Consider the following 27,218-nt stretch of genomic DNA (forward strand, 5'->3'; position numbering starts at 1 on the left):
TCAAATGTCATCCATATTTTGCCTCACCTTTTCTGTATACTCATCCCATTTTCTCTTGGATCTTCATATAACTCCTGACAGAGAACTCCAAATTCTGACCTTACGTGGTGTGTAATTAGAATTTGCTACCCAGGACTCTCTTACCCTACATCCCCTTTGCGTGCTCACGCTGAGAGCAAACACTTCGAGCATACCCATACCTACATAGGGAGGATATAGTTTTGTGTAGCTCTTCCACCCACTTCTGGGAAGGCGGTTTTGGAGGTTGGGTGAGAGCCAGGCAGAATTTTACCCACATGTTTTTACTCAGGCTTTTTTTACTTTTCTTCTGTTATTTCTACTTCAAGGGATTACTAATAAATCTTATAAAATATAATACTTGGAGTTATTGAAAATTAATTTAAATCTTGCATTGTACCAGGTTTAACCTTAGGGGCTACTCCAAACTGTCACTCTCCATTTATCTTGTTTTGCCCCCAGCCAAAGTTGTGGTGTTGCTTTTTTTCTGGCTTCACAGAATTTTTCTTGAAAAGAATTTTCCTACCCATTTTGTTTCCTATGTATTTCTGAAAATGAGTGATTTTGTTTTGGGTGGGGGGTATTTTTAATTTATTTAATTAATTTAGAATTTTTTTTCCCATGGTTACATGATTTATGTTCTTTCCCTCCCCTCCTTCCACCCCCTCCCATAGCCAACAAGCAATTCCACTGGGTTTTACAATATATCATTGTTCAAAACCTATTTCCATATTATTAATATTTGCAATAGAGTGATCATTTAGAATCTATGTTGCCAATCATATCCCCATCAAACCATGTGATCAAGCAGTTGTTTTTCTTCTATGTTTCCACTCTCACAGTTCTTTCTCTGGATGTGGGTAGCTTTCTTTCCCATAAGTCCCTCAGAATTGCCCTGGATTGCTGTTAGTAGAAAAGTCCATTACATTTTATTGTGCCACAGTGTATCAGCCTCTGTGTATAAGATTCTCCTGGTTCTGCTCCTTTCACTCTGCATCAATTCCTGGAGGTCTTTCCAGTTCACATGGAATTCCTCCAGTTCATTATTTCTTTCAACACAACAGTGTTTCATCACCATCAGATGCCACAATTTGTTCAACCATTCCCCAGTCGATGGACGTCCCCTCATTTTCCAATTTTTTGCCACCACAAAGGGTGCAGCTATGAATATTTTTATACACATATTTTTCCTTATTATCTCTGTGGGGTACAAACCCATACAAACCTAGCAGTGATATGGCTGGATCAAAGGGCAGGTAGTCTTTTAAAGCTCTTTGGGCATAGTTCCAAATTGCCTTCCAGAATGGTTGGATCAATAGTGATTTTGTAATAAGCTAGGATCCTGGTTATCCTGGATTTGGAGCTGGAAAAAACTTTAGAGGATGATGCTAAGTCCCAACTCCCTCATAATACAAATGAGGAAACTAAGATTAAGAAAGGTGAAGGGCAGGGGCAGCTGGGTGACCTAGTGGATTGAGAGCCAGTCCTAGAGACAGGAAGACCTAGGTTCAAATTTAGCCTCAGATACTTCCTAATTGTGTGACCCTGGACAAGTCACTTAACCCCCATTGCCTAGCTCTTACTGCTCTTCTGCCTTGGAATCAACACAAAGTATCAATTATAAGATAGAAGGTAAGAATTTAAAAAAAAATCTTGCCTCTCAAAATGAGCCTTTACCAGTTATCTGAAATACTACCTGAGGTCTCAGGTCAACTTGTTTGGGTTTTTTGAGAGTGGTGTGGAGGGTGGAGGGGGCACAGCAATAAAAATGGCTCCCTAACTTTTACTTATATGAGCAATGGCTGGGCCTCAGATTTCCCATTGGTAAAATGAAGGTGGATTTGAACTCAGGTCTTTTCTGACTCCAGCCACTGAGTCACATTAATTATCTCTTAAAATGTGTTTTCTTCTTGTTGCCCAGTAGAAAATGCATGGACTACTTGGGATCTGACTTTGTATTCCCCCCAGTGCCATTCATATGGTAGGTATTTAATCCCTCCTTCCAAAAAAATGATCTATTTTGCATACTCAGAAAGATGGAAGACTGGAAAAATTGAGAGATGCTAAATGGATGATATAAATAGACAAATAGATGGACAGATAGATACAGATAGGTAGTCTAACATAAATAGATGGCTAGATAGATAGATAGATAAATAGATAGATAGATAGATAGATAGATAGATAGATAGATAGATAGATAGATAGATAGATGAATAGATGAATAGATGAATAGATGAATGGATGGATGGATGGATGGATGGATGGATGGATGGATGGACTGACAGATGGATGGATAGATAGATAGATAGATAGATATAGATAGATAGTTGGATAGAGATGATAGATAGATAGATAGATAGATAGATAGATATAGATGAATAGATGGATGGATGGATGGAAGGACTGACAGATGGATGGATGGATAGATAGATAGATATAGATAGATAGTTGGATAGAGATAGATAGATAGACAGATAGATAGTTGGATAGATATAGGTAATCTAATAGGTAGAGAGACATACTGACTGACAGACATGATTTATAGAACACCTTTATAGGTTCTAAACGCCCACATTTATAGAACACCTACTATGTTCCATGTATCCAAGTCGTTTCCCCCAAGATCAAGTGAGTTCCTGGAAGGCTCTTCCCTTTTTTATCTCTGCATTCCCCCAGGCACACAGTAGGCACTTGATTCCCGTGGATAGAAGGACAGACCGGGTGGGAGGAGAGATGGAAGCCCCAGGCTGGGTACCCAAGAGGAGTTTTGGGCGGGAGGTGAAGGAGGGAAGGGAGCGGGAAGTGGGCAGCCACCTCCGTCTAAGCTCGCGGAGGCGTGGCCGAAGGTGGCCTTAGCCGGTTCCCGGCGCCTCCCGTCCCCCGTTGGGCCAATGGGAGGGAGCACACACCACGCCCCCATCCCAGGCCCTGCCCCTCTCCTCTGATAGTCTACAAGCCCCAGAGAAGCACTGGCTTTGCGCCCTGGCTATTGGTTGTCGCTGACGGAAGACGAGCTGAGGAAGCAGCCAATAGAAGCGGCCCACGGAGAGTTTTTTTCCTGGGGAAGCTGGTCCGAGGAGAGAAACCGGAAATGGGAGCGATGGACAGGTTGGGGGAACCAACCAGGAACGGGGATCGAGGCTACGGGGCGGGACCAGAATGTGGAGGACTCGGACTGTCGGCTGAAACCCGGTAGCAGCAGCTGTGATCGGGCTGGCGGAGTGGGAGGTGGGGACGGGGGCGACGGGAGCCTCAGGTGAGGGGAGATGGTGGCCTAGGAAGAGCTGGAACCGGGAGGAGGGAGCGGTGGTGGAGAGTGGAGAGTGGGGGACAGTGCTGAGGGAGGCCCCTGGCTGTGACATTTCAGGGTTTAGGAAGCTCCCCTGGATGGGACATTCTGTATTGGCGGGGAAAGGGAGCTTGGGTGTGACATTCAGTGCTCGGGGGTGGGGAGCCCTGAGTGTAACACTCAGTGCTCTAGAACCCTAGCTGTGACCGTCATTGCTTGGGGGAAACCCGTAGGTGTGCCACCCAATGTTGTAGAACCCTAACTGTGACATTCAGTGCTCCACGGGTGCCCTGGCTGTGACATTCAGTGCTGGAAAGGGGGGGAGCCTGGATGTGACATTCAGTGTTCTGGGGCACCCCTGCCCCGCTCCCCCCACTTCAGAGCTCCAGAGGACCTTCTTGGCTGATAATGTTCTGGGGATATTTAATGTTTCAGAACTGTCTGGGCTGTGTCATTCAATGCTCCAGACTTTCTTCTGGATGTGACCTTCAGTGCTTCACAGGCCCCAACCCACCCCCATCCCAGCTGTGATCTTCAATGCTTTCAGTTGCTCATCACAACCCCTCAAGGTCAGTGTTTGATGATCCCCATTTTCCAGACAAAGAAACTGAGGCAGGCAGTGGTGAAATGACTTGCCCAGGCCACACAGCTAGGAAGTAAATGTGGCAATTTGAACTCGGGTCTTGCTGAGTCCGGGCCCATATGCTGAGAGGGGGTGAGAGGAAAGAGAAAGGGCAGCCAGGGGTGAAGGCAAGAGGGGAGTGGATCCCTGCTTCGTCCACTGAACTTAAGGCCCCTGTGCCCACCCTCGGTTCTCCTTGCAGATGCTGAGCTCTCCCTCCAGCGGTGGCCATGCTCTCGGGGCGCACTCCTGAGGCCAGATGACCTTCATGTCGATGGCCACGGTGGTGGCGGTGGCCGAGCCAAAATGGGTCTCGTTGGTGTGGAGCCGCTGGCTGTGGGCGATGGCCCTGCTGGGCGTGCTGCTGGGGTCCCTGCTGATGCTCTTGCTCCCCCCGGGGGCCAAGGATGAGCAGTGCTCTGTGATCCGGAAGGGGCTGTCCTCGCTGAAGAACAAGTTGGAGGGAGGCCATGGGAGCAGTAAGGGGTACAGCTCTCCCAGCACCGGGCTCAGCGTCACGTCCAGAGGCATCAATCTGCTGGTGGTCAAGCCCAAAGCGTCTCCAGGTAAGGCAGCAGGTTCTTCTTTCTTTAAACCCTTCCCTTCCATCATAGGATCAATACTAAGCATCAGGGAAGGGCTAGGCAGTGTGAGGTTAAGTGACTTGTCCAGGGTCACACAGCCAGGAAGTGGCCACCTAGCTGCCTCCAACATGCTCTTGGAAAGGGCCTGGGGGTCTTAGCTTAGCCTGGGCTTAACCTGAGTCAACATGGCAGCCAAAGTTGGGAAAGCCTAGGATAACGAACCAGGGAGACAAGGGTCCTAGCTGCCCAGTCAGACCATACCCGGAAGCCCTCAGGTTCACTTTTTGGAGGGCCTGGAGCTTGTTGGAAAAGGGTAACCACAGCGGCAAGAGGCCTAGAGGCCATCCAGCAATCCAGTCATCAGGGATTTTAAACCACCATTGTGTAGGGGATGCAGAAACCACTAGCAGCACTCACTCTTTGCCCTCGGGGAGCTCCCGTTCTGCTGGGGAGGAGAGAGCCAGCCTTTTGGGGAGTCCAGGAGCCCGCCGTCCCAAAGACCGGGCATGTTCTGCCTGGCTCCAGAGGGCAGAATGCAAAGCCCCTACCCCAGGCCTGGGCTGCTTTGGGAGAGTTGATTTCCGAGACTGGAGGTCCCCGAGTGGGCTCCGGAGGCCACTCTTGGGGATCTAGTTTCTCCAGGTGGCCCTGTCCTCTCACCTCCATTTCCCACGCAGAGCTTTCTTTCCAGGGAATGTCTAAGCACAGTGATCCTTTTGGTGTCTTCTAGATGTCAAGCTAGAAGCCAGAGCGGCCTTGAACCAGGCCCTGGAAATGAAGCGGCAGGGGAAGCGAGAGAAGGCCCACAGACTCTTCTTACATGCCCTCAAGATGGACCCCGATTATGTGGACGCCCTCAATGAGCTGGGCATCTTTTCTGAAGAGGAGAAGGACATCCTGCAGGCCGATTACTTATACACCAAAGCGCTGACCATCTCGCCCTACAACGAGAAGGCTCTGGTCAACAGGGACCGGACCCTGCCTCTGGTGGAAGAGATAGACCAGAGGTACTTCAGCATCATCGACAGCAAAGTGAAAAAGGTGATGGCCATCCCGAAGGGGAGCTCGGCGCTGCGGCGGGTCATGGAGGAGTCCTACTACCATCACATCTACCACACCGTCGCCATCGAAGGCAATACCCTCACCCTCTCCGAAATTCGACACATCATCGAGACCCGCTACGCCGTGCCGGGGAAGAGCCTGGAGGAGCAGAACGAGGTCATCGGCATGCACGCGGCCATGAAGTACATCAACACCACTCTGGTGTCCAGGATCGGTTCCGTCACCATCAGCGACATGCTCGAGATCCACAGGCGGGTGCTGGGTTATGTGGATCCCGTGGAGGCGGGGAGATTTAGGACTACCCAGGTGTTTGTGGGCCACCACATTCCTCCCCACCCTAAAGATGTGGAAAAACAGATGGAAGAGTTCATACAGTGGCTGAACTCGGAGGACGCCATGAATTTGCACCCCGTGGAGTTTGCGGCCTTGGCCCACTATAAACTGGTCTACATCCACCCCTTCGTCGACGGCAACGGCAGGACCTCCCGCTTGCTGATGAACCTAATCTTGATGCAGGCGGGCTACCCTCCCATTACAATCCGGAAGGAGCAGAGGTCCGAGTATTACCACGTGCTGGAAGTTGCCAACGAAGGGGACGTGAGACCCTTCATCCGTTTCATTGCCAAGTGTACCGAGACCACTTTAGACATGCTGCTCATCGCCACCACCGACCATGCTGTGGGCTTGCCAGAAGCAAATCCCAACCTTTCCGGATGCAGACAGACTATTCCTGTGAAAACCTAAATCTGTATGACTCTCAAAAGTACAGCAGGGATTGTTCTGGAGGAACCACCTAGAAGCCTTGGGCGGTCCTACTGGGAAACCAGTCGTCTCATAAAGGCTAGAGAGCGTAAGCATTCTTGACCTCAGAATGTTTCTGGTTTTAGTTCTTTTTTTCTTTAATAAGTCAAATTAAGCCGTGTCTCTATTATAATAATTTATAAGCTAACTAAGCCAAATTATTTATTTGGGTTTGTGTTTTAAAGCAGGCTAGAAATGTCGGACATTGTAGCCAAACTCTGGGCTGGGCATTAAGATCCTCTAGGCTTTTTGCAGGGTATTCAGGGAAGCTATATTGTGGGATGTGTCCTGTGGGCCCCTGTATATTCTCTCCAAGCTATGCAACTAAGTCTCCTGGTCAGGAGGTGTACCAAAGTGGGAAGAAAGGTGGCCATTCTGGCAAGTCAGAAATGGGGCTACGGGTCAGGCTGCAGAAAGCCTCACTTGAGAGCACGTCCCTCTTCTGGGCCTCAGCACTGGGAGTTATTTTTATAGACGACAGGCAGCTTTCCTTTGGAAGACGCCCTTCTGTCTACCCAGACCGACTTGGTCATTAGCTTCTGCCTAGAACGCAAACTACTGAGATGTTAAATTAGAATCAGTTTTAACTTGTGGGACTTTGCATGCCTCGATTGGCTTTTTTCCCCCCAAGAAGGCTCTTTGAGCTGTACTTGTGTTTTTCTAAGGTGAGTTATTTTTGTAATTAAGACTAACAAAAAGATTAGCCTGGTTCCCTCCCTCTCTGTTCTTCCCAGTCCCCCTTCTTGGAAGAAGAGGGGAACATCTCTTGGGGCAGAAGTTGTCTGGATATCAGACCACTCCATCATCTCTCCATCAAGCTGTGAACCCAGGACCATCAAAGTCTTAAGAATGTCTTCCCTGACGGATCACTCCTAAACCTATTCCTTGGAAGCAGATTCTCCATGGACATGCTGAGCGAGTACAAATCTGATCTCTGACACGGGGTCGGGTGTAAGCAGCAGATCATGGTCCTTGATGAAAACTTTGCCGCCTTTGGGGCAGCCTTCTGTCGCCCTGGCCAGTATCTTTGCCTTCTCTGTGCAATATCCTCTCCCAAGTTCTTTTCATTATGCCTTCTATTATTATTCCCCGCTTCATCTTCAGAGATACCTCATGCTCAGCACAGGCAAAGGGCCCTCATCGTTGGGCTGAGGCCTTCTGAGCAGCTTGGAAGGAAGGGGATGAACTCTGTTCTAGGACTCAAGGCCACGTTTCAAGGGATGCCACCCTGAGAGCAGAGCCCTTGGTGGCCCAAGTGGTATGGCTCTACCAGCCAGGAAAATAACCAGGGTCTTTCTGCGTGATGGAATCCATCCACTTGGTGAACCTTTTGCTTAGTCACTATTACTGCATCCTATCAGTGCTGGCGCACATGTCAAGCTTCCGCCTTTCTCAACCATGTAAACAGCTGTCACAGATGGACAGATGTTGGAAGCCAGCACAATGAATGCATCTCTACTAGCTTTCTAAAAGGCTACGAAAAGCATCAAAGTCTTCACTTAATGGCCCCAGGGAATTCAAAGAGTTCCTTCTCACCCCAAATCCAGAGGATTTTAAACAGACCACTGCCATCAATTAGTGAACCCTTCTTAAACCCTAACTCTCCAGTGGATTTGGTTCTTGGGAACAAGGCTAGCTTGTTCCACAGAGGCTAGACCCCGAGGCTAGCTGAACCACTAGACAAAAGCACTTGTTTTGATACTACAGAATGAATGAAATTTGCACTTTAGTTCTAAGTGAAGGATGTTACTCTAACAAACTACTTATTCTAATAAAGTATTTTATTAAATAAACTGAGTTAAGCCTCATCTTGTGAGAAGCTGGTTGACCTAATACGAGGTTCTTGAACAAGATGGTTAAAACATCTCATTTCAGAAGAAGAAATCAAGGCCCAAAGAGAATGACTGCAGCAAGGTCTCCCAGGTCTAGGAAGCAGTGGCACACCTGTGACTGGGTGTCATGTCTCCTCTCTCCACCACACAATGCTGCTGCCTCTCGTGACAGATGGGAAAAAAACTGAGGCCTAAAGAAGTGGGTTTTTCTTTTGGTTCTTGCATACCCATTAGTTGCCTGTGTTAAGATCCATCCTTGATTAAAATGATCTCCCTATGGCCCTCGCTCATATGCTAAATGAAATCATTTTTCAAATGTCAGTGCAGGCACCTCTGTTCTAAGACAATGCAATCCTGCCAAATGCTTAGCAGATAGCAGTTTTCTAAGAGTGGAACACATGATTAGAAATTATTAAGTATAGGCAGGGCAGCTAGATGGCTCTATGGACAGAGAACCAGACCTAGAGATGGGAGGTTGAGGGTTCAAATTTGACCTTAGACACTTCCTAGCTGTGACCCTGGACAAGTCACTTAACTGTCATTACCTAGCTCTTGTTGCTACTCTGCCTTGGAATCAATATATAGTATAGTATTTATTCTAAGACGGAAGAGGAAGGTTTTTTCAAAAAAAATTGAGTCCAGGCCATAAGTATTTTTTAATCATTAATAACTGATCCAAGCCTCTTCAAATAGATCCCAATAGAAAGTGAGCTCTGGTTTCTTTTGGTTTTGTCTCCCCGGGGCCTGGGGCCATACCCACTAAGCAGCAAGGCCATAGCATTGACACCTACCGACCTCCTGGCTCATGTTCCAATTGCAATTTGAGGAGGAAGTGGAGTCACACACTGAATACCTTGGGCACACAGGCAGCAAAGCCAAGCAAGCTCACGTTGTTATGTTCCAATGGACCAGCCATGTGAATGAAGTGTGAGCTGGGAGATTATGGGGCAACCTCAAATAAGCAAAACAGTAGCCCAAAGCAGCAAAAACTGCCACTAACCCACTTTGACCCTCAATAAACACAACCACTGCAAAAAGGGGATCGTGAGAGCTAGAATATAATCATTTCTCATTTCTATAGCATAACTTGCCTGTGGTTTAGGCAGTGTAAGCATTCTTGTCCCCACTTTACAAATGAAAACACCAAGGTTTGAACAAGATCCGGTGTTTCCCCTTGCATGGGGTGGTTCTGCAGGCTTTTTCACATACACACGTGACCAGAATGCCAGGCTGGAGTCGGCCTGCCCTGGGGCTCTAGGCTGGCCTCTGGGTCCCAGGTTTGGAGTCTAAACCTTTGTCTGCCTACATTTCTTCATCTCCATAAATCCTGCCCACTCACCTCCCCAGGAAGAAAGCACTTTATAACTATGCAGCTACGAGTAACATGCGATCTAAGTTACCATCTTTTGTGAGCTGTCTAATCCAGAAACACAGGGGTGAGCGAGGCTGATATTCTGTTTTGCCCCAGAGTTCTCTGAACTAAGTTTCGGGCCGTTAAGAACCGACTGAAGATTAGCCAAAGCGGGAGGAAGAAGGGATCCTCGAAGCCAGAGGAGATATTTAGTAAATGACCAAAGCCAGGGGGGAACACAGGACTGGGGGTGCAAAACCCATCTCTGGGCCAGGGTTAGGATGTAGGTAAAGGAAGGTAACCACCTGTGTTAAAGAGGAGAAGAGAGCAGATTGTGCAAAAGCTCTTTTAAAGAGAACTTCAGTTTAATAAGTGAAGTTAAATGGAGAACTGGAGTTTGCATTTGACATCATATAGAAACAGAACCAAGGGAGTGAAAGGGAGGGTCTCGACAAGGAGGAGTCCAGTTCCTTGGGCAGACCAAGTGGACGTGACCCACCAGTGGCAGCACACACAATTCTGAATACAAAACAAACATCTCTGGTCTCCCAATGTTAGGAAACTTAAAAATAAGGGTTCGACATGTCATTTACAAATACACAATATAAAAACATAGACCACTTTGAACAGAACATCAAGCCAACCCCCTTTTCTCTAACTTCTCCCTCCCCTACCAAAATAGGCCATTGTGGTGAATTCTGAGCATCTGCCATTTTGTCTTTGCCAAGAATGATAGGCCGGTCTGCTCCGCGGGGTAGGAAGTAAGTATCAGGTAAACGGGAAATTACCCCAATGAGATGAGCGAAGCTTATGCCCTACTCCATTCCTTACATTCTTTTAAGACAAAGAAACCACTTAGGAAACTTCACCCCATGCCCATCTGTAAAGTGAACACTTCCCTCATGTCACCTACCCTCAATATGAGGGATCATTTAAAGCCATTTAAACCCACCAGCCTTCTGTCTGAGTCAACACCAAAGAGCCCTCTGACTTGGTACGTACAGCCCCAAACTGGACTGTGGTGGACCTAACAGGACAAAGTAGTATTTACAGGGAATGATGGGGGATCCCCCTTGCTAGCAGAAATAAGGACACAAAATGGCTTCCTAAAAGGCATTTTCACATTTCCCGTAGAGTCCGATTCACTTTTTCAGGAGCATCTTGGCAAAGTCAGCATTTGACATCTTGGGTGCCTCTGTGGGTGTAGAAGAGGGTCCAGGTGGGGTCTGGAATGTCCCATTCTCAGTCTTAGGGCCAGGATTGTTGGGGCGCTGCAACGCCCGAGGCAAGAGCGAGAGCTGGGTCCTCCCCTTACCCCGCCTAAAAAGGGAAACATTTTATGTACAGACTAAAAAGTTGCAATTCATAGTCAGGGACCTTCAGGGTCTTGGGCTGCATAAATGAGGACTGTTTAAGAGGCCCCTGGGGGGGAGAGGCAGCTCTGGCCGGCCCTCTCTCGAACTACTTCTAACAACCAAATTCAGCCAAGTTAAGTGACCTGTTCATAGTCACTGGCTGAGCCAGAACTGGGCAGCCCACTGTTTCTCCCACTTTACAGCTGAGGAAATGTTGGCCTCTAGCTTTTTCTGACTATTCTTCTCAGTGTTTTTCCCTCAGTGACTGATAAGAAAAAAGCAAGAACTGAAAGCAGCCAACCTCTGCCCTGTCACTCCTCAGCCCATGCTCCGGAGATGAGATGAACACTTACGCGCCATAGACCTGCCGCGGCACCATGGCTCCCAAGGCCCTCCCTGGCTCCGGCCTGTCAGGCAGCTTTCTTTGAGGAGGATTACTGATGGCCACTTTAATGACGTTCTGTTTGACAGTCATCCCATCCATTTTCAGCACGGCCTGAGAAGCCTGCGACTCATTTTCATATTCTACATAGGCAAGCCCCTAAAGAAAGAACAATCACAACACCATAGAAATCATGATCCAGCTTAAGTTAACTGACTTACACAGTGCCGTGCCAAACTACCAAAGGATCTCCAACTATGCCACAAGACAGTAATCACTAAAGCAATCTGGAACTGGCTAGAAAAGAGAGAGGATGGTAGGATAAATTAAGTACAGAACACAGGTACGAAAATGAAACTTGCAACCCCATTCAATAAACCCAAAGATCCCAGCTACAGGGGGAAGGACCAGCTATGGACAAAGCACTGCTAGGAAACTTGCAGAGCAGCCCAAAAACTAGGCCAAGACCAATAGCGTCCCCCATCCACCAGGATAGGGCCCACCTGGAGCCATGATTTAGCCATCAGACACAGGCTAAACGTATCACAAACAAATTAAGGAGCAAGACAGAATTAACCTTTGAGATCTACAGATGAAATAGAAGATCACAGAAAATAAGCAGGCTGGTTTGGGTGCATAAAATTTTGTGCAAACATCCCAAGGCCGCTAAGACTAGAAAAGAAATGGTAAAATGGGGGAAACATCTTTCCAGCAAGTGTCTCTGATAAAGGTCTTCCTTCCACAAAACGGAAGGCACTCGTTTAAACATGTAAGAATAAGATCCATTCCCCAATCAATAAATAGTCAAAGGGCAGGAGTGGGCAGTCCTCACATCTACACTCCCAACGGCCATATGAAAAAATGCACCAATCACCAGGAAAGAGATCACTTATTGCACATTCAAGCAACTGAGGCTCATCAGACTGGCAAGGAGGTAGGAAAGGCCAACTGTCGCCGGTGAGCAGGCGGAACGTCAGCACACTGTCTGCAGCTGGGCCTTGGCCCCTACCATGGCCCCAAAGTGACTAAGCTGGGCAAACCCTCTGTTGTTGGGACCCAAAGAGATTAAACAAAGAAAAAGATACACAAAAAATACAGAGAGCACCACTAAACAGAACCAAGGAGCACCGTCATCTGGGGAATGGCCAATTTCAAAGAAGCCTAGCAACACCTGCCTGAACTAATGGAGATTTATAAAGACAGAGAATCAGGAACACAACAGGAAAAACAAACAGCTCTGAAAGACTTAAGTGCTCTGTTCCGATCAAAGCAATGGCCATTAGGACTGATGACGCAAGGGCAGTGAGGTGGCTCAGTGGATAGAGAGCCAGACCTGGAAATTGGAGGATCTGGGTTCAAATATGACCTCAAACACTTCCTGGCTGTGTGACCCTGGGCAAGTCATTAACCCTGTTTGCCAGACCTTTGTCCTTCAGTCTTAAGAGTTATTACTAGAGGGCAGCTGGGTGGCTCAATGGATTGAGAACTAGGCCTAGAGATAGGAGGTCCTAGGTTCAGATCTGACCTTAGACACTTCCCAGCTGTGTGACCCTGGGCAAGTCACTTAAGCCCCCCTCCCCCCACTATCTAGCCTTTACCACTCTTCTGCCTTAGAACCAACCAACAGACAGTATTGATTCTAAGATGGAAGGTATGGGTTTAAAAAAAATTTAACAGAAAGGGTTAAAAAAAAAAGATGACTCAAATTCCTTACTGTTTGACATGGCCAAGGGGTAAATTCGCCCATAAAAAGGCTTTGTCTTTTTTCTCTGTCGATGGAGGAATAGGGAAGTAAAATGGGAAGGAAGGTAATGCCTGCTAACTGAAACCAAAGCTAAAAGCCAATTGAAAAAGATCAGCCTCAGAAATACCATCATGAAAGCCTCCTGCAGACCACACTGGGACTCAAGGGGAGATTCATCCCATAAAGCAGCTCAACAGGCCCCTCTGCTCTTCCCTGTCTCTCTCCCTCAGACTTCTTCCTTTCCTGTCCAGGTTTTCTCCTGTTGCAGGGTCTAATCTCACAGAATTACAGAATGGTGACCCTGAAAGGGAATTTCGTAGAAACTAAGCCATCCAAGGCGCACAAGGGTCCCATGCCACAACGGCAGAACTGGGGTTCAAACCCCACATTCCTGACCCATGTTCAATGCTCTCGCTCTTTCCCTGGCTTCAAAGAACCTGAAATATTTTTACCTTTTTTTTTTTTTTAAACCCTTACCTTCTGTCAAACTCAATACTAAGTATGGGTTTCAAGTATGGGCTAGGCAGTGGGGGATATGTGACTTATCCAGAATCACACAGGTAGGAAGTATCTGAGGCCACATTTGAACCCAGGATCCCGTGTCTCCAGGCCTGGCACTCTACCCACTGAGCCACCAATAGCTGCCTTGAACCTGAAATATTTTTAAATTAAAGGTCTCACTTTTATTCCTCAACAAAGCCATGGAAGTCCACACACGCCCCACCCCCCATGTCCCCCAAGGCATTCATTAATCCTCCTCAGTCACGGTCTCCTCTGGACAGAGCCGGGACCCCCACCCCCATGGTCTAGCCTCAGCGCAGCTTTACCGTCTCCTACTCATACCTTTGGTTTCCCGGCACGGTTGGTGACCAGCCTGAGGTCTTTCACATTTCCATGAACTTTGCAGATGTCTTCAAGTTCCTCTTTTGTGCAGGAGAAGGGCAAACCCGAGATAAACAGCTTGTGCTTTTCCAGGGCAGTGCTGTACCTGAACACCTGTGGAGCAAGCGAGAGAAGAGAGTGGCCTGAGCCGCGGCTCGACGCTAGCCACAAAGGGCGACTTCCCGTAACCCAACTGAGCCCAGGCATCATCTCTCTGCTGCCGCCTAAAAACGTCCTCACTTCAGACGAACCTCCACAGGGAGCTTCCAGAGAAGCCAGTCTTCACTAACTGATGCTGCCACTCCTCTCCCCAGAAGTCTACCTTAAAGTCTGGGTTCTTGTTCTTGTCCACACAAGGTGAAACAAACATTGGCCTTCCGTCCACCGTCTTCCGGTCCAAGCTGAGGGCTTGCAGGGCTGCCTTCTCCTCCTTAAACTCCACATAGCAGTAGCCCCGGAAGTCCCCACGGTTACTGAAGATGGGGCGGATCTCCGTGACCTCCCCGAAGGGCTCAAAGAGGGGCCTGAGCTTGACATCGGGCTCCCCCAGGCCATAGGGCAAGTTGCTGACAAACACAGTGATGTTGTCTTTATTGCTATCGTGGAACACTTTGGGCATCTCCTTCCTGATGGCAGCTGCTCTCTCCTTCTGTTTGGAAGGGGGGTCCACTTCTGTAGATTCGCTCCTCCCAAAGAGCCCCACCTCTAGGCTCATGGATTCTGCCTCTCCAGCTCTCAGTCGCTTGCAGGGCTGTTCTACAGATTTCCAAAACAAGAAGGGATCGCCAAGAAAGCTCTCCTCCACGAGCAGCCTAACAGCCCAGCTCCAAAACGACGCCCAGCCCTACTGGTGCAGCTGAGACGGGGCGCTGCCTGAATGAAGGGGACCCTGTGCGTCTTCCCCCTACCCAGACACACACCCCACACAGAGCCCGCGTTACCCCATCTACACTCCTGCATATAACTGGTACCCATCCTTCAAGATGGCCTACCTTGTTCTATTTAAATCTGTCATGTAAGTAGTGTTTATTACTCTGACTAACTGGGTAAAAGAAAGTTTTATTGAGCTAGCAAAAGAACTAACTCCTGCTTTCTCTCTGCTGACCCACTTCACTAAGGAATGCCAAGGGATGGACACACTGCCTTTGCTCCCTGACCAAGCTAACAAGTGTGATCTCCAAACTACCTTCTTCTTCATCCCCCCACTGGTCCTCCTCATCTTCATCCGCCTTCCGCTTGTCCCCAGCCTTGGTCTTCTTCACCTTTTTGGAGGCCCTCTTTTCTGCCCGAGCCCTCTTGCGCTGCTCAGTCTTTTCCTCTTCCTGCTGGGCAAGGGCAGCTTCCTTCTCGGCAGCCTGCAAATGCCAGGAAGACAAGGCAGTAGGAATGCTACCTCATCCCCCACTCTGACTTTCTGTGAGGGATGAGAGGAAGAGAGAAGAGGGCAAAGCCTCAAAGAACCACATTTCTAGGGGAATTCAGCAATTCACAGAATATCCCTACCTTGACTCTCTGCTCATTAACTCGGGCTAATCGATTTTCAGTTTTCTGAACTGCTGTGTCCCAATCTTCGAGAGTACCTAAATGAGAAAAGTAGTAAGCAAGCTTTGATTTCCTGGAGTTTCTGAAAACTCCCTAAAGGGAAAGACATCTCAGTCACTCCTCCACACTCCCTAAAAGAGAACCCGAATCTCAGAGCTGGGAAAGACCTTTTCAGAAACACTTGGGCTAACCCTTTCCTGGAAGATTCCCACCCACCACACACACCTTCCTAATGACCCAATCCATCCCATATTCCAACAAGCAAGCCTTTCTCCCTGATTACTAGGAAATGTTTCTTTAAAAGAGATCTCCCTCCATTGTACAAAAAAAAAAAATGGAAAAAATAAATGACTCAATGCCCATCAGGAATCAGAGGCCCACTAAGGTTAAAGTTCCCAAGTACTCTGACTACCTGGGCGGCTGCAGACAAGTCTCTTAACCAATCTTAATTTCTTCAGCTACAAAACAGTTAACCGGATGACTTCAAATGATTTCTCTGATCACTTCCCTATTTAAAACCTCTAAGAAACACTCAACTAGCTTAAGTTTAAGTTGGAATTAGGGAGAACAGTTGAAAATCTCCCCATTGAAAAATTGGCATCACTAATAGCTGAAATGCTAGAATGCCAAACATAAGGGTTCAATGCCTAAGAGAAGTGAAAAGTAAAGGTCATTAACAAGTCAGACAGGGTGTTTTGTCATTCATTTGTTCAGTAAATATTCAAGGGGAAAGAGAATGACTCCCAGGGCAAAAGAATAGTTCTTGGCAGAGGCAGGAGAGCACAGTATGAGATACTACAAACACTGTCACACTCAGACAGTCTCAATTCCTGATTCCGTAGCTGAAGAACCTCAACTCTAAGTGGTTAAGAGACTTGCCCACAGCCATGCAGGTGGTAGGCAGGTCTGAGGCCTTGAATTCTGGCTGTCTGACTCCAGATGAAAGATCTGTTGGTTGTGCTGAAATGCCTTTTTTTTTTTTTTAACCCCTAGCTTCTATCTTAGAATCAATTCTGTATATTAGTTCCAAGGCAAAGGAATGATATGGGCAGTGAAGGTTAAGTGACTTGCCCAAAGTCACACAGCTAAGAAGTGACTGAGGCCACATTTGAACCCAGGACCTACCATCTCTAGGTCTCACTCTCAATCCACTGATCTACCTACTTGACCCTATGGAACTGGCTTTTAAAATTAGTTTGTTTTTTTTGGCAAGGACTGGCACCATAGGAAAGGGAATGATAAACTAGGAAATGATGGTAATGTAAAAAGACAGAAATAAACTTTTTTTGAAAGATATGAGAGTTGGATCTACAACTCAAAATATAAAAAGTGTCTCTAATCAAGACATGTTTCATAATTTAACATTTTAATTTAAAATTAAATTATATTGTTTTACCCTATCAATAATATGGAAATAGGTCTTGATACATGTAAAACCCAGCGGAATTGTGTCAGCCACGGGGAGGGAGGGTTTGGGGGAGAGGGAAAGAACATGAATCATGTAACCATGGGAAAATATTCTAAAAATAAATGAAATTTGAAAAAGACATTGTTGTTTTACCATGTTGAAAATACTTTTTTTTTTTTTAAAAAAACTCTTACCTTCCATCTTGGAATCAATATTGTGTATTGGCTCCAAGGCAGAAGAGTGGTAAGGGGTAGGCAATTATGGTCAAGTGACTTGCCCAGGGTCACACAACAAGGAAGTGTCTGAGGCCAGATTTCAGCCTAGGACCTCCTGCCCCCTGAAAATACTTTCTAAAGAGCTCAATAATCAGAACTTTTTAATTAAAGGTACTGGTAGCTGTGGCCCAAACCTCAGATCCTCATCTATAAAATGTGGATGTTTATGCTCTATATTGGTTAAAAGGCTTCAGTGCCTACATTTGCTACAAGCATAAACAAGAGAGAAGCATCGATTAGTCCAAAAAGAAGCATATCTGCCTGAGGTCAGTGAAGCCATTTGCCCCACAGTCCAGAGAGAACAGGAATCAGTCACACAGGGTTCATAGCTGCCCAACCGCTGGCCTCTACGGCAATTGGTTGGGACTCCAGAGAGAGACAGAGACCCTCTACTGTGGATATGGACAGCTAAGACCTGGATTCGAGGAAGGCCAAACACAGGCATTAGCTGGGACTGTACACCACACTGGAGTGGAGAGGTGGGCAAGCCATGGGAATTATTCATCTTCTGAAGCCAGACCTGACGCTATTATAAAAAAAGAGAATTAAAATTCAGGGGCACGGGCTTGTTTTGTCTTACAAAAAATCAGACAAGAGTATCCATCCATCCATTTATAGGTCTGTGTGCACCCAGCCACACCTCCTCACCTTCGATCCTCTCAAGCGTGAGCAGCACTTCGCAGACGTGTTCCGGGTAGTCACTGGTACACTGAACAGCCCTATGCAAAGCCTTCCGACAGTGCTGGGTGTCCCCATGTGCCCTGAAGTGCAACAACAAAGTGTAATACCTCCAGGAAACAGCAGAGGACACACAAAAAGAAGCGGGAACCCCCCTTCTGGGATCTGCTGAGCCTAACAATTCCCCTGTCCTCCAGCAGAGGGCTGCCCTCTTGGCTCGAGTCACCCTGTTGTAGCTTTCCTATAAAACCTTCATCTGTGCAAAGCCATGCGAGACCCCCAGAGAAGGAGCGTGTCATCAGGAGGAGAGGAGACTGCAGGAACTGATGGACCGAGCCTGGCCGGTCTCCTGGTCTTGCTGCTGGAAAAGGTTTAGTATCCAGTGTCTGCAGCCCTTCCCTGGATACACCATAGGGCAGCAATGGGCCCAGGGAAGGGCTGCAGGCTTGTGGTTTTTATCATTGACTGATGATGATGATGATGATGATGATGATGATGATGATGATGATGATGATGATGATGATGATAAGCTAACATATAAGCAATTACTCTGGGCCAGACCCTGTCTTACCGGCTTCACAATTATAATCTAATTTGTTCCTCACGATAACCTTAGGAGTAGGTGTTATTACCACCTCCATTTTATACTAGAAGAAATGGCAAACAGGGTTAAGTGACTTGCCCAGGGTCACATAGCTCGGAAGTGTCTGGGGTCAAATATGAACTCGGGTCTCTAACTCTATCCACTGAACCACCTGGCTTCTCCTGAATTTCAGAACTAGAACTAGTCTAGCTAAATTCACAAGGCTCAGCACCCAGTTACAAATGATTTTTTTTTGTTGTTCATTATCTTAAAACCCATCTACCCCAGAGGAATGCTGAGCTACATTGGGCTAGAATATCCATACTGAAAAAACTGATAGATCCTACCTTGAACAGAAATGACTCTAACTTGATGCCTGGAATTGGGCGTTACAGTTCTGTTCTTCTCTTATCCGTGATATTTTATGGAGGTAAAAATATTGCCTTTCAAGAATAAGCCTTATAGGGGCAGCTAGGATGGATAGCCAGGCCTGGAGACAGGAGGTCCTGGCTTCAAATGTGGCCTCAGACACTTCCTAGTGTGTAAAGGGAATCCTCTCCCAGGATCACCCGTCCCTGCGCTCCTGGAGCCAGGTCACTGCCATCACCTAGGCTGATCACCTATGTATGTCATCTAGCACAGGTTACGTGACCGAATTTGACCGGGAAGGGAGAGGGAGGTTAAAAGTCAGACAAGGAAGTAAGGCTCTCTCTGTCTCTGGCGTCCTGCCAAGGAACTTGGATGCTGGGGTGCTGCTCGAGAAGCCACATGGCTCCCTAAACTAAGCTTTTTTCTCCATCTCTCTGCTTTCACCTATCCAAGTAATTCCAATAAACTTTATAAAATTCTAAGGACCAGAGTCCTAATTTTAATTCTTACACTAGCTATGTGACCCTGGGCAAGCCCATTCCCTAGCCCTTACCACTCCTCTGCCTTGGGGTTTAAAAAAGAACTGTCTTGCACCCAGCAAGTTGTTGGGGGTGGGCATGCCCTCAGCCCACATCACTAGACTCATGGCTTCCTGAGAAAAGGCTCCACTGTACATCTCGTTGGCTCTCCCCATGGGCTGGTGCTACTCATTGATTCCTTTAACAACTATTTACAGTTGTTGGCCAAAGCACTTTGAGGCATACAAAAATCAAATGGTGTCCTGACCTCCGGGAGATGCTGGCAGAAGACAGAAGGAGCCAACTACCCTGGTCCTCTTCAGCATCAACCATCGAACCTCAATGCAATCTTCCCAACCACAAGTCTAATCCTGTCATTCCTCTGCTCACTGTCACCTCCCAGATCAAATCCCAGGTTCTTTCTTTGGCATCTGAGGTCTTTCACGACCTTCCACCCCCATCATCCACCCTCTCTACAGCCCAGCCGTCTCTCATACACGACACGTCTCTATACCCCGGCCTGCAGGCTCTCCCTCCCAACCTCCCACTCTCAGAACCTCTGGCATTTTTTGGAGACTCAATTAAGGCACCACCTACTCCAGGCCTTTTCTAGTCCCACCAGCTGTCAGTGCCTCCCCCTCAGGGCTGACCTTCAGTGCACACTCTGAATCTATCTGGTCTACTGTGATGTACAAATGCTGCCTCCTTCCCCATTCAAAGAATGTCAACTCCTTGATGACCTGGCTGCTCTTTTTGGTTTTTACCCTTTGTATCCACAGCCCTTAGCACAGTGCCAGGCACATCAGAAGTCAGCCTGTTCACTGCTTTGGGCTATCCAATAACCATATAATCATAACAAATCTATTTATAAATTTTAGAAAATGCTTTCTTGATTTCCATGGCCTGGTGATATGGTTTACCTTTTCCTGTTGCCACCCTGCACACACTAAGGTTTAGTTCTTCTCTGAGCCCAACAACCCCCAGCTGGCAGTGTTCTCAGTTACCGTTCCAGGTTGTAGTACTCCAGCCACATGTTAGCATATTTTGCATTTCCTTTTGTCATGATGCTATCCCAGAGCTCTCGAGCTTTCTGCATATTGTTACAAAGGCGAGCCTACAAGATGGAGAGGAGAGCAAATAAAATTCCAGAGAACTTCTATTTGAATGAGGTCAATAAGTAAATCTGCTGAGGGTAGATAAGCACACCAACAGCTCTGGTCCAACCAACAAGATCCAACAGATACTACTGCCTTGCTAACAGAACTCTCCTTTTCAGTACCAACATTTGTGCAAATTCTAAAGCAGCACAGAAAATGAGAATATTTTTACTCTAGGAATATCAAAAAATGAATCAACCATTGCTGAATTTTGCTTTTTATTTTTACATTTCATTTTTTACAAATGAAAAAACAAATGTACCATCACACCATATGAGGCTGGATCTTAACTTAGGAAAGAATTCTTCTAGCTACCACTAACAGGATAGATAAAATGGGAAAGCTTTAAACAAAAACCTACCTCCACTCTTGCCCAATTCTGCATTATGGTACAGGATGGATCTCCACTCTCACTAAAACCTTAGAAGGAAATAATTTAAAAATCATGAGAAAGAGACTCAATCACAAACCAGGGGATGACAGGAGGCCCAAGGTGAAGGGGGGAAGGGGCTTACGCTCTTCCACTTCTTGTTCCAAATACTCCAGCGCTCGAGCAAAGGCGGCCCTCAATTCCTCCAGCTCTCGACTCGAATCTATAAGACAAATCAGAAGAAGGAAAGGACACTGGAATGAGTGAGAGTTTTATCTTTCATGCCAAGCACACAAAACTCCAGCTCAGAGCAGGAATGTTCTGCCATAGAGAACACGGGGGCCCATATGGCAACAACAAGTTCCAAAGGAACATTCAAGTCCTCTTGTGAAACTAGAATATATTTTTCTCAGACCCTGATGATGTGATGAAGTGAACCATGTAACAAGAGCTTTGAAATATTTCCCTTAGAAAGGAACTTGCTGTGTGTGAAGAACACCCACTTATGTCAACTCAACACAATTCAAGAGTCTTTGGTGTTGCCCAGGGCTCTGGGAGGTAAAGTGATTGGGGGGAGGGGAATGCGAGGGGCAACACCACCCAGCCAGGGTGAGACTTTCTGAGTCCAAGCTGGCGCTCTATCCCCTAAGCCCTTCTTCTTGCCTCCCTTGTTCTCCATGTGCCTCTTCCCTTCTCTTTTGTTCAGCTCTCAGGGGGCTAGCCCAATTCTTGTCTCTAGGCGGATCAATAGATCAGGCCTTAACAGCTCTCCTAGGCACCAGGCCCACACATCCCTCACTGCCTTCCCAACAGTGAAGTTCTGACATCCAAAGAACTCTTTCTCTTTCCTACAAGCCTCCTTCTTCATCTGTGTCTCCATGGGAAACCTTAGGGCCATCCATGCACTTAATGCACCTTCTCTCTCACTCAAAGTGTCACTCATAAGAATGTGGACACTGACCTAACGGAGTCCTCTAGGGGTCTGTCAACTTCACCACCAGACAAGAAGACTGAAGTACCAACAGGTGAATTAATGCTCATCTAGTTTATAGACAAACCACACCTTGGTTCACGGTTATCTCTGCCACTTCTCTTTCTGGCCTCTCTCCAACATCATTCCAGATACACAATCCCCAAGGCCCATTGTTTTAGAGACAACTGAGAAATATCATGGTTATGGCTCTAGACAGGAAGTCCTCAGATGAAGGCCAGCCTTGGACACTTTCTGGGCCTCAGTATTCTCAGGGGCAAAAGGGGACAAGAAGAAGAGCACCCATTCCCCAGGGCTGCTGAGGATCCCCATTAATATGGAAAGCACTTGGCAAATCTTAATTAAAGGGCTCCAGAAATGCAAATTCGAGTGATTCTCATCATTACAGTTCATGGGTTATTGGTTATCCAGGCCCCGCCACTCCTTGCACCTGGTCCTGGGCCTCTCCAGAGCCCTCAGACACAAACTCTGCCAGCAGGCCAATCCCCAACAGAAGGGCCCCAGGTGACCTCCACAACTGATGGGTGCCCTAACCAGGACCTGATGTAACATAAAGCTACCTGAGCCACTAAATGGTCAGTTCCTTGAGGGCAGAGACCAGGTTTATTTATCTTTGCTCTTCCTGAGTTTTGTACACAGGAGGCACTTAGTAAACACTGAGTGAGTTAAACATAAATGAAATAGACAATACCTTGTTTAAAATCCACTCTTCTCCTCAGGTAATCAAGGTACGCCTGCCAGATCTCCACATAATCTGTGGCCTGAATAAAGCCAGCATTCAGTGCTTTCTCAAAGTTATCTGTGGACAGAACAAATGGACATGGGAAACTTCCATTTCAAAATAACTAACTTTAAATGACTGGCTGCATAGTCTGTAACTCCCATTTGATATAAACTGCTTAGAAAACAAAAAGTGAATTCTGTGCTACTTAAGAGAAGCCACATGGCCTAAAATAAACAGAAACACTCCCTGGGGGCCACAAATTGACTTGGCTATTTTGGGGAACTTCAGCTAATCAAGGATGACAATGCCTGTGACCTATGCTCCAGGTGCCCCCAGGCTTGGCCCATTCTCCAAGGAAACCAAAGTAAGAAGGAAGCACTGCTATATATGCCAAGATCAGCCCTTTCTATGGTAGCAAAGACTTGGAACCACCCCCATTTAAGGACAGCCAAACAACTAGTGGGACCAAGGAATGGGAAGACTTCTCAAAGTAAAGACTGACAGAAACAGGAAAATCTAGAGGCCAACAACCTGCCCCCCAAAGCCATCACTAAATGCTAAGAAATGAGAAATGACTGAGCTTGGATTCAGAAAAGAGACAGGAGGATGCAGCTCCCTTCTCCTCTGCAGAAGTGGGTTCTATGGTTGCGGACACTGCCATGTCCAGCTGGGCTGAGTGGTTTTCCTCTTCTTTTTACTCTCATAAGGAATAGCTCTCAGAGAGAGAAGACTCTTTGAGGAAATGCAGACGATGTAAAAAGAAAGCATGTCAATACAAATAATTTTCTGATAAACTCTATGAAATGACCATCTGTAATTTTTCTAAGTTGCAAACTCTTAAAGCATTCGAATGCCAGCTGGAGGCAACATCATGGAAGAACCAGTTACCTGAACAGAGAATTCCTACAAGAATATCCTTACCAGAAACAATCTGATGGGCAACTCCATGTCTTTCCATGGCTAAGAGGTACCGATTCCAGAGTCCAACTGTCCAGGGGCAGTTTCTAACAGCACGGTCATGTGCAGATAAGACCAGATCCTTCATTTTCAACTGCCGATCCTAAGTCAGAATCTTATGGTGAGACAGGATAGTGTCCATTTTGGTATTCTATAGAAAATGTGGCACAATGCTGTCAAGACTTAATTGATGTCAAACTATTTCTTGCAAGGAGGAGAAATTACCTCATTAAATTACTTTATACATGCCAACTAAAGCACTTTGAAATTATCACTTCTATTGCTGCATTTCAAGCAGATGAATAAATGTTTTGCTTTCCAAGGCAGTCTAGGAAAAACTGATAAATTCGGTATTTTAAAAACCATTTTTAGAATTGAGAGAAAAGGGAAAGATGAGCAGGAAAAAAGGTGAAAACAGCAATCTCTTAGTAGTATTCTCTTCACAATTTTCTTTCAATAAACCATTTCCAATTAAAAAGTAAAGGAAAATGATGCCCTACCAGGTACTGATTATAACGGGCCCACAAGTCTGGAACAAGGCAGTTCTCAGCCAGTGCACGCTCAAAGATTAACTGAATACGAGCAGGATCGCCAGCTTTCAACTCAAACTCAATGTATGTTTGATACTCGGCTAGCTTTGGTGTCTCTGCTACCAACTAAAATAAAAACATTTAGAACAAAAATGAAAACAGGTTCCTTATCTGGTTAAGGAAAACAATTGCTCTTGACATCAACCCAGAATGTTAAATGCCCCCTGATGGAGGCTTGACAATCAGGCACACAATGATTCATCTAAAGCTGCCTTGGCTGACACAGACCCACCCCCCAACAAAGGACTCCAAGCTAGGCTTGTGCCAGATTCATCATCGAGGCTATCCATGTGGGAATCCAAACAGTACCAGCTGCGTGCCTGATAGATCAACCAAGAGAGAAATCCTCAGTCTAACACTCACACATGCCTTATGGCCAAAAATGAGCAAGAACAGACTGGATTCTTGAATTAAAACTAAGAGCCCTCAGTAGTAATCACCAGCTTTATTGGGGAAAATAAAGCTCAAGGATATTTCACTTAAATCTTATCAAGAGGAACAAGTGCACAAGCCAACAAAAGAACTCATTAGCTTGCAGAAATCTGCTGAAATGAAATATAAAATAAAAATGTAATCAAAAAGATGCTCCGGCCTGATTGGTCAGCATGCCCCTGCCATCCCTGGGCCCTAGGGGAGGAGGCCAGGCTCTCGTCCTGATTATATCTTCTAGCTTGAAACTTTTAATTTTAGGATTTTTTCCAGTCCGGAGTCTGACTCCAAAAATATCCAACTAAGAACCCACAAAGGGATCTGGTACTCAAATAGGAAGCTTTTGTTTTCTTTTATTAAAGTGAATACACATTTTTAAAATTCACACTATAAATGCTTCCAAAAAGTAGGATTGTCATTTTTTAAAGATCATTTTTGGCTGTGGGAATGGGAATGCTTTTGTTAATGATTACCAAGTTTAGAATAATTTCTTTTCCTAATATGTGATCCTACATATATGTCTCATACAAAATTAAGTGACTAGAATACTTTAATTCTCTGGCTACCTAGAGAGTACACAACTCAACCTTTCCCAGTTCATCTTCATTAACAATCTGAAGCCAGGAGTTCCTTTTTCGGCACTAGTCAGGTAGCAGAGCAAGGACAAATGTGTCTTTCTCATCATCCAGGGTTTTGAAGTGTTCCAGGGTCCCCATTCTTCACCCATCTTTCCTTCCCATTTCCAATTCTTCTCATTCTCTGCCCAACCCTACCACAAGTCAAGTTTGAGTCCCCACACCTCGGACCCTTAATGTCATCCTCTATAAAACAGAAGTGCTAATTACCACACCAACTTCCCAGCTTGGCTATGGCAAAAGGACAATGCTTCCAAGACCGATCCTTCACCTACAAAGAGATTTTAGTAGGTGAAGGACCGGTCTTGGAAGCATTGTCCAACCCTCTGTGGAAAAGAAGAGGCCAGCACTCACCAGGGCCTCTTCATAGGGTTTATACTTCTCCATTTGCTGTAGCGCTTTCTTATAGTTCTGTGTGACGGACTCCGGGATTGGGTCATTGGACCACTCCTCATATTCTGCATAGGTGGCTTCCATGTCTAAGAAGGGAAAAATACTAGTTTCCGACTCTAATCACACTCTCAACCTTCACCTGAACATGGCATGCTTAACTACCTATCCCAAATTCAAAAGGGGTTCAGAGCGTTGGCGCTAGGAGGATCTCTAAAGCCATCCATACCAACTCCCTCATTTTACAGATGAGGAAACCGAGGTGTCAGAAAAGTAAGGAGATTCATCTAAAGTTACATAGAGAAAAAGCAGCTAAGCCCAGATTCACACCTGGAATCTCAAGTCCCAAATGCCAAGCTCCTTCCACCAAACCTCGCCACCTCTATACAACACCGAAATCAACTTGGGACAAGAAAACAAGCCAACGTGAGCAGAGAAGGAATGTCTGGGCTTAGGCAGAGGACCACTAAGGCGAGGCAGTGTGAGGCAGTGGGAATTAGAAGATACACTCACTGAGGCCAGACCTAGAGCTAATGCCTCTCAAGTCCAATGCTGCTTACCCCATGGCAGGGTCCCTCCCACAGCCTATTCTCAACTTCATTCTGTACTCTCCACCTCTAATTCTGGACACAACCACTACAAAGTCCCCACCAAGACCCAGCACGAGAACCAGAAGCAGAGAAAGACAATGGGAATCCAAGTTAAAGGACCAAACCTTGTTACTCCAAACCTCAGTTTCCCCACTTAAAAAATATGGAAGTGAACCAGATGATCTCTAAGATCTTTCTAGTTCTAATAATCTAATTCTATAAAAGAAAGAATAGTTAAGATTTTCAAACTATGAATATTCCTTTAAGGATTCTACTTAGCCACTATATCTGCCCTTCATTAAAAGTTTATTAAATTTAGCCACAAAACCATAATATATAATCTACTACTTGCTAGAAACTTTGCAAATTTAAAAAAAAAAAAAAAAAAAAACAGCCCCAACCTGAAATCTAGTGGAAACACTTCAAACTTCAAATCGCCCAGGCTTCTCTTCTCTCTATAAGCCCTCAAGCTTTTGAAAGCCACGGGGTACCAAGTCAATCCCAGGTGCCTCACCTAGAAGTGGGACGCCCAGTTGGCGGCGGAAGAGTGTGTGGATTCTCTCAAGCTGTAGAGCCAGGGTCTGCTGCTGCTTACATGTCGGGACACGGCCAGGAGAGGGCTGCATGGGCAGAAGGGGACCAACCTACATTAATTCTTCTCATTATTTCCAACACAGATTCTTCTTTTCACCACCCCCCTAAAGTTTTCCTCAACCTAATTCCACACAAATTACCTCTTTTTCCCACCCCACCCCCCCAAGGAAAAAATGCTGAGAAGCCAGCTCCAAGTCAACCCTCTAATCAGAAGGGTGGAGAAGGCATTCTAATTGCAGTCAGAAACAGCCCAGCTTAGCTCCTCATGCACAGGGCAGGGCAGGACAACATGGAACAAGGCTTCAATGTTCTCATTTGCAAAATGGGGGAAAGCTCAAATGAAAATGGATGTGAAATACTTTATAAGTCTTAAGTAGCTATAAAAACACCAACCATTATTGCCAAGTGTAACTCTTTTGTCATAAAAGCCACAAGTCAACAACGCACTCTTTAAAAGCAAAAATAAAAGAAATGGTGATGTATTTACTTCCTC

General features: G+C 46.2%; 2 protein-coding genes across 2 annotated transcripts in view; one reads left to right on the forward strand and one right to left on the reverse strand.

Moving 5' to 3' along the window:
• The first annotated feature begins 4,191 nt into the window (after positions 1 to 4,191).
• Positions 4,192 to 8,136, forward strand: FICD (FIC domain protein adenylyltransferase). Its single transcript, XM_044658850.1, has 2 exons — positions 4,192 to 4,498; positions 5,247 to 8,136. The coding sequence occupies exons 1-2, from the start codon at positions 4,192 to 4,194 to the stop codon at positions 6,320 to 6,322; spliced, it is 1,383 nt and encodes a 460-aa protein (XP_044514785.1). The 3' UTR covers positions 6,323 to 8,136.
• Positions 8,137 to 9,897: 1,761 nt separating this feature from the next.
• Positions 9,898 to 27,218, reverse strand: part of SART3 (spliceosome associated factor 3, U4/U6 recycling protein) — a 33,170-nt gene continuing 15,849 nt past the window's right edge. The window contains exons 5-19 of the mRNA XM_044673967.1: positions 26,646 to 26,751; positions 25,506 to 25,630; positions 23,998 to 24,153; positions 23,462 to 23,600; positions 22,508 to 22,615; positions 20,971 to 21,048; positions 20,817 to 20,875; positions 20,303 to 20,412; positions 17,799 to 17,911; positions 15,429 to 15,505; positions 15,112 to 15,280; positions 14,248 to 14,681; positions 13,887 to 14,039; positions 11,271 to 11,458; positions 9,898 to 10,882 (exon numbers count right to left, since the gene is read on the reverse strand). Of these exons, the coding sequence (XP_044529902.1) occupies positions 10,705 to 10,882; positions 11,271 to 11,458; positions 13,887 to 14,039; positions 14,248 to 14,681; positions 15,112 to 15,280; positions 15,429 to 15,505; positions 17,799 to 17,911; positions 20,303 to 20,412; positions 20,817 to 20,875; positions 20,971 to 21,048; positions 22,508 to 22,615; positions 23,462 to 23,600; positions 23,998 to 24,153; positions 25,506 to 25,630; positions 26,646 to 26,751 (2,193 nt within the window). The 3' untranslated portion in view covers positions 9,898 to 10,704. The remainder of the gene's footprint in view (positions 10,883 to 11,270; positions 11,459 to 13,886; positions 14,040 to 14,247; positions 14,682 to 15,111; positions 15,281 to 15,428; positions 15,506 to 17,798; positions 17,912 to 20,302; positions 20,413 to 20,816; positions 20,876 to 20,970; positions 21,049 to 22,507; positions 22,616 to 23,461; positions 23,601 to 23,997; positions 24,154 to 25,505; positions 25,631 to 26,645; positions 26,752 to 27,218) is intronic.

This window comes from Gracilinanus agilis, chromosome 1, assembly GCF_016433145.1.
Source record: "Gracilinanus agilis isolate LMUSP501 chromosome 1, AgileGrace, whole genome shotgun sequence".
NCBI lineage: Eukaryota > Metazoa > Chordata > Mammalia > Didelphimorphia > Didelphidae > Gracilinanus > Gracilinanus agilis.

What these genes read in the sequence shown, in the direction of transcription:
- FICD (XM_044658850.1), top strand. Translation starts at nt 4,192, where the DNA reads ATGACCTTCATGTCGATGGCCACGGTGGTGGCGGTGGCCGAGCCAAAA. An exon ending in CAAGCCCAAAGCGTCTCCAG is followed by an intron (nt 4,499 to 5,246) that starts GTAAGGCAGCAG and finishes GGTGTCTTCTAG; the next exon opens with ATGTCAAGCTAGAAGCCAGA.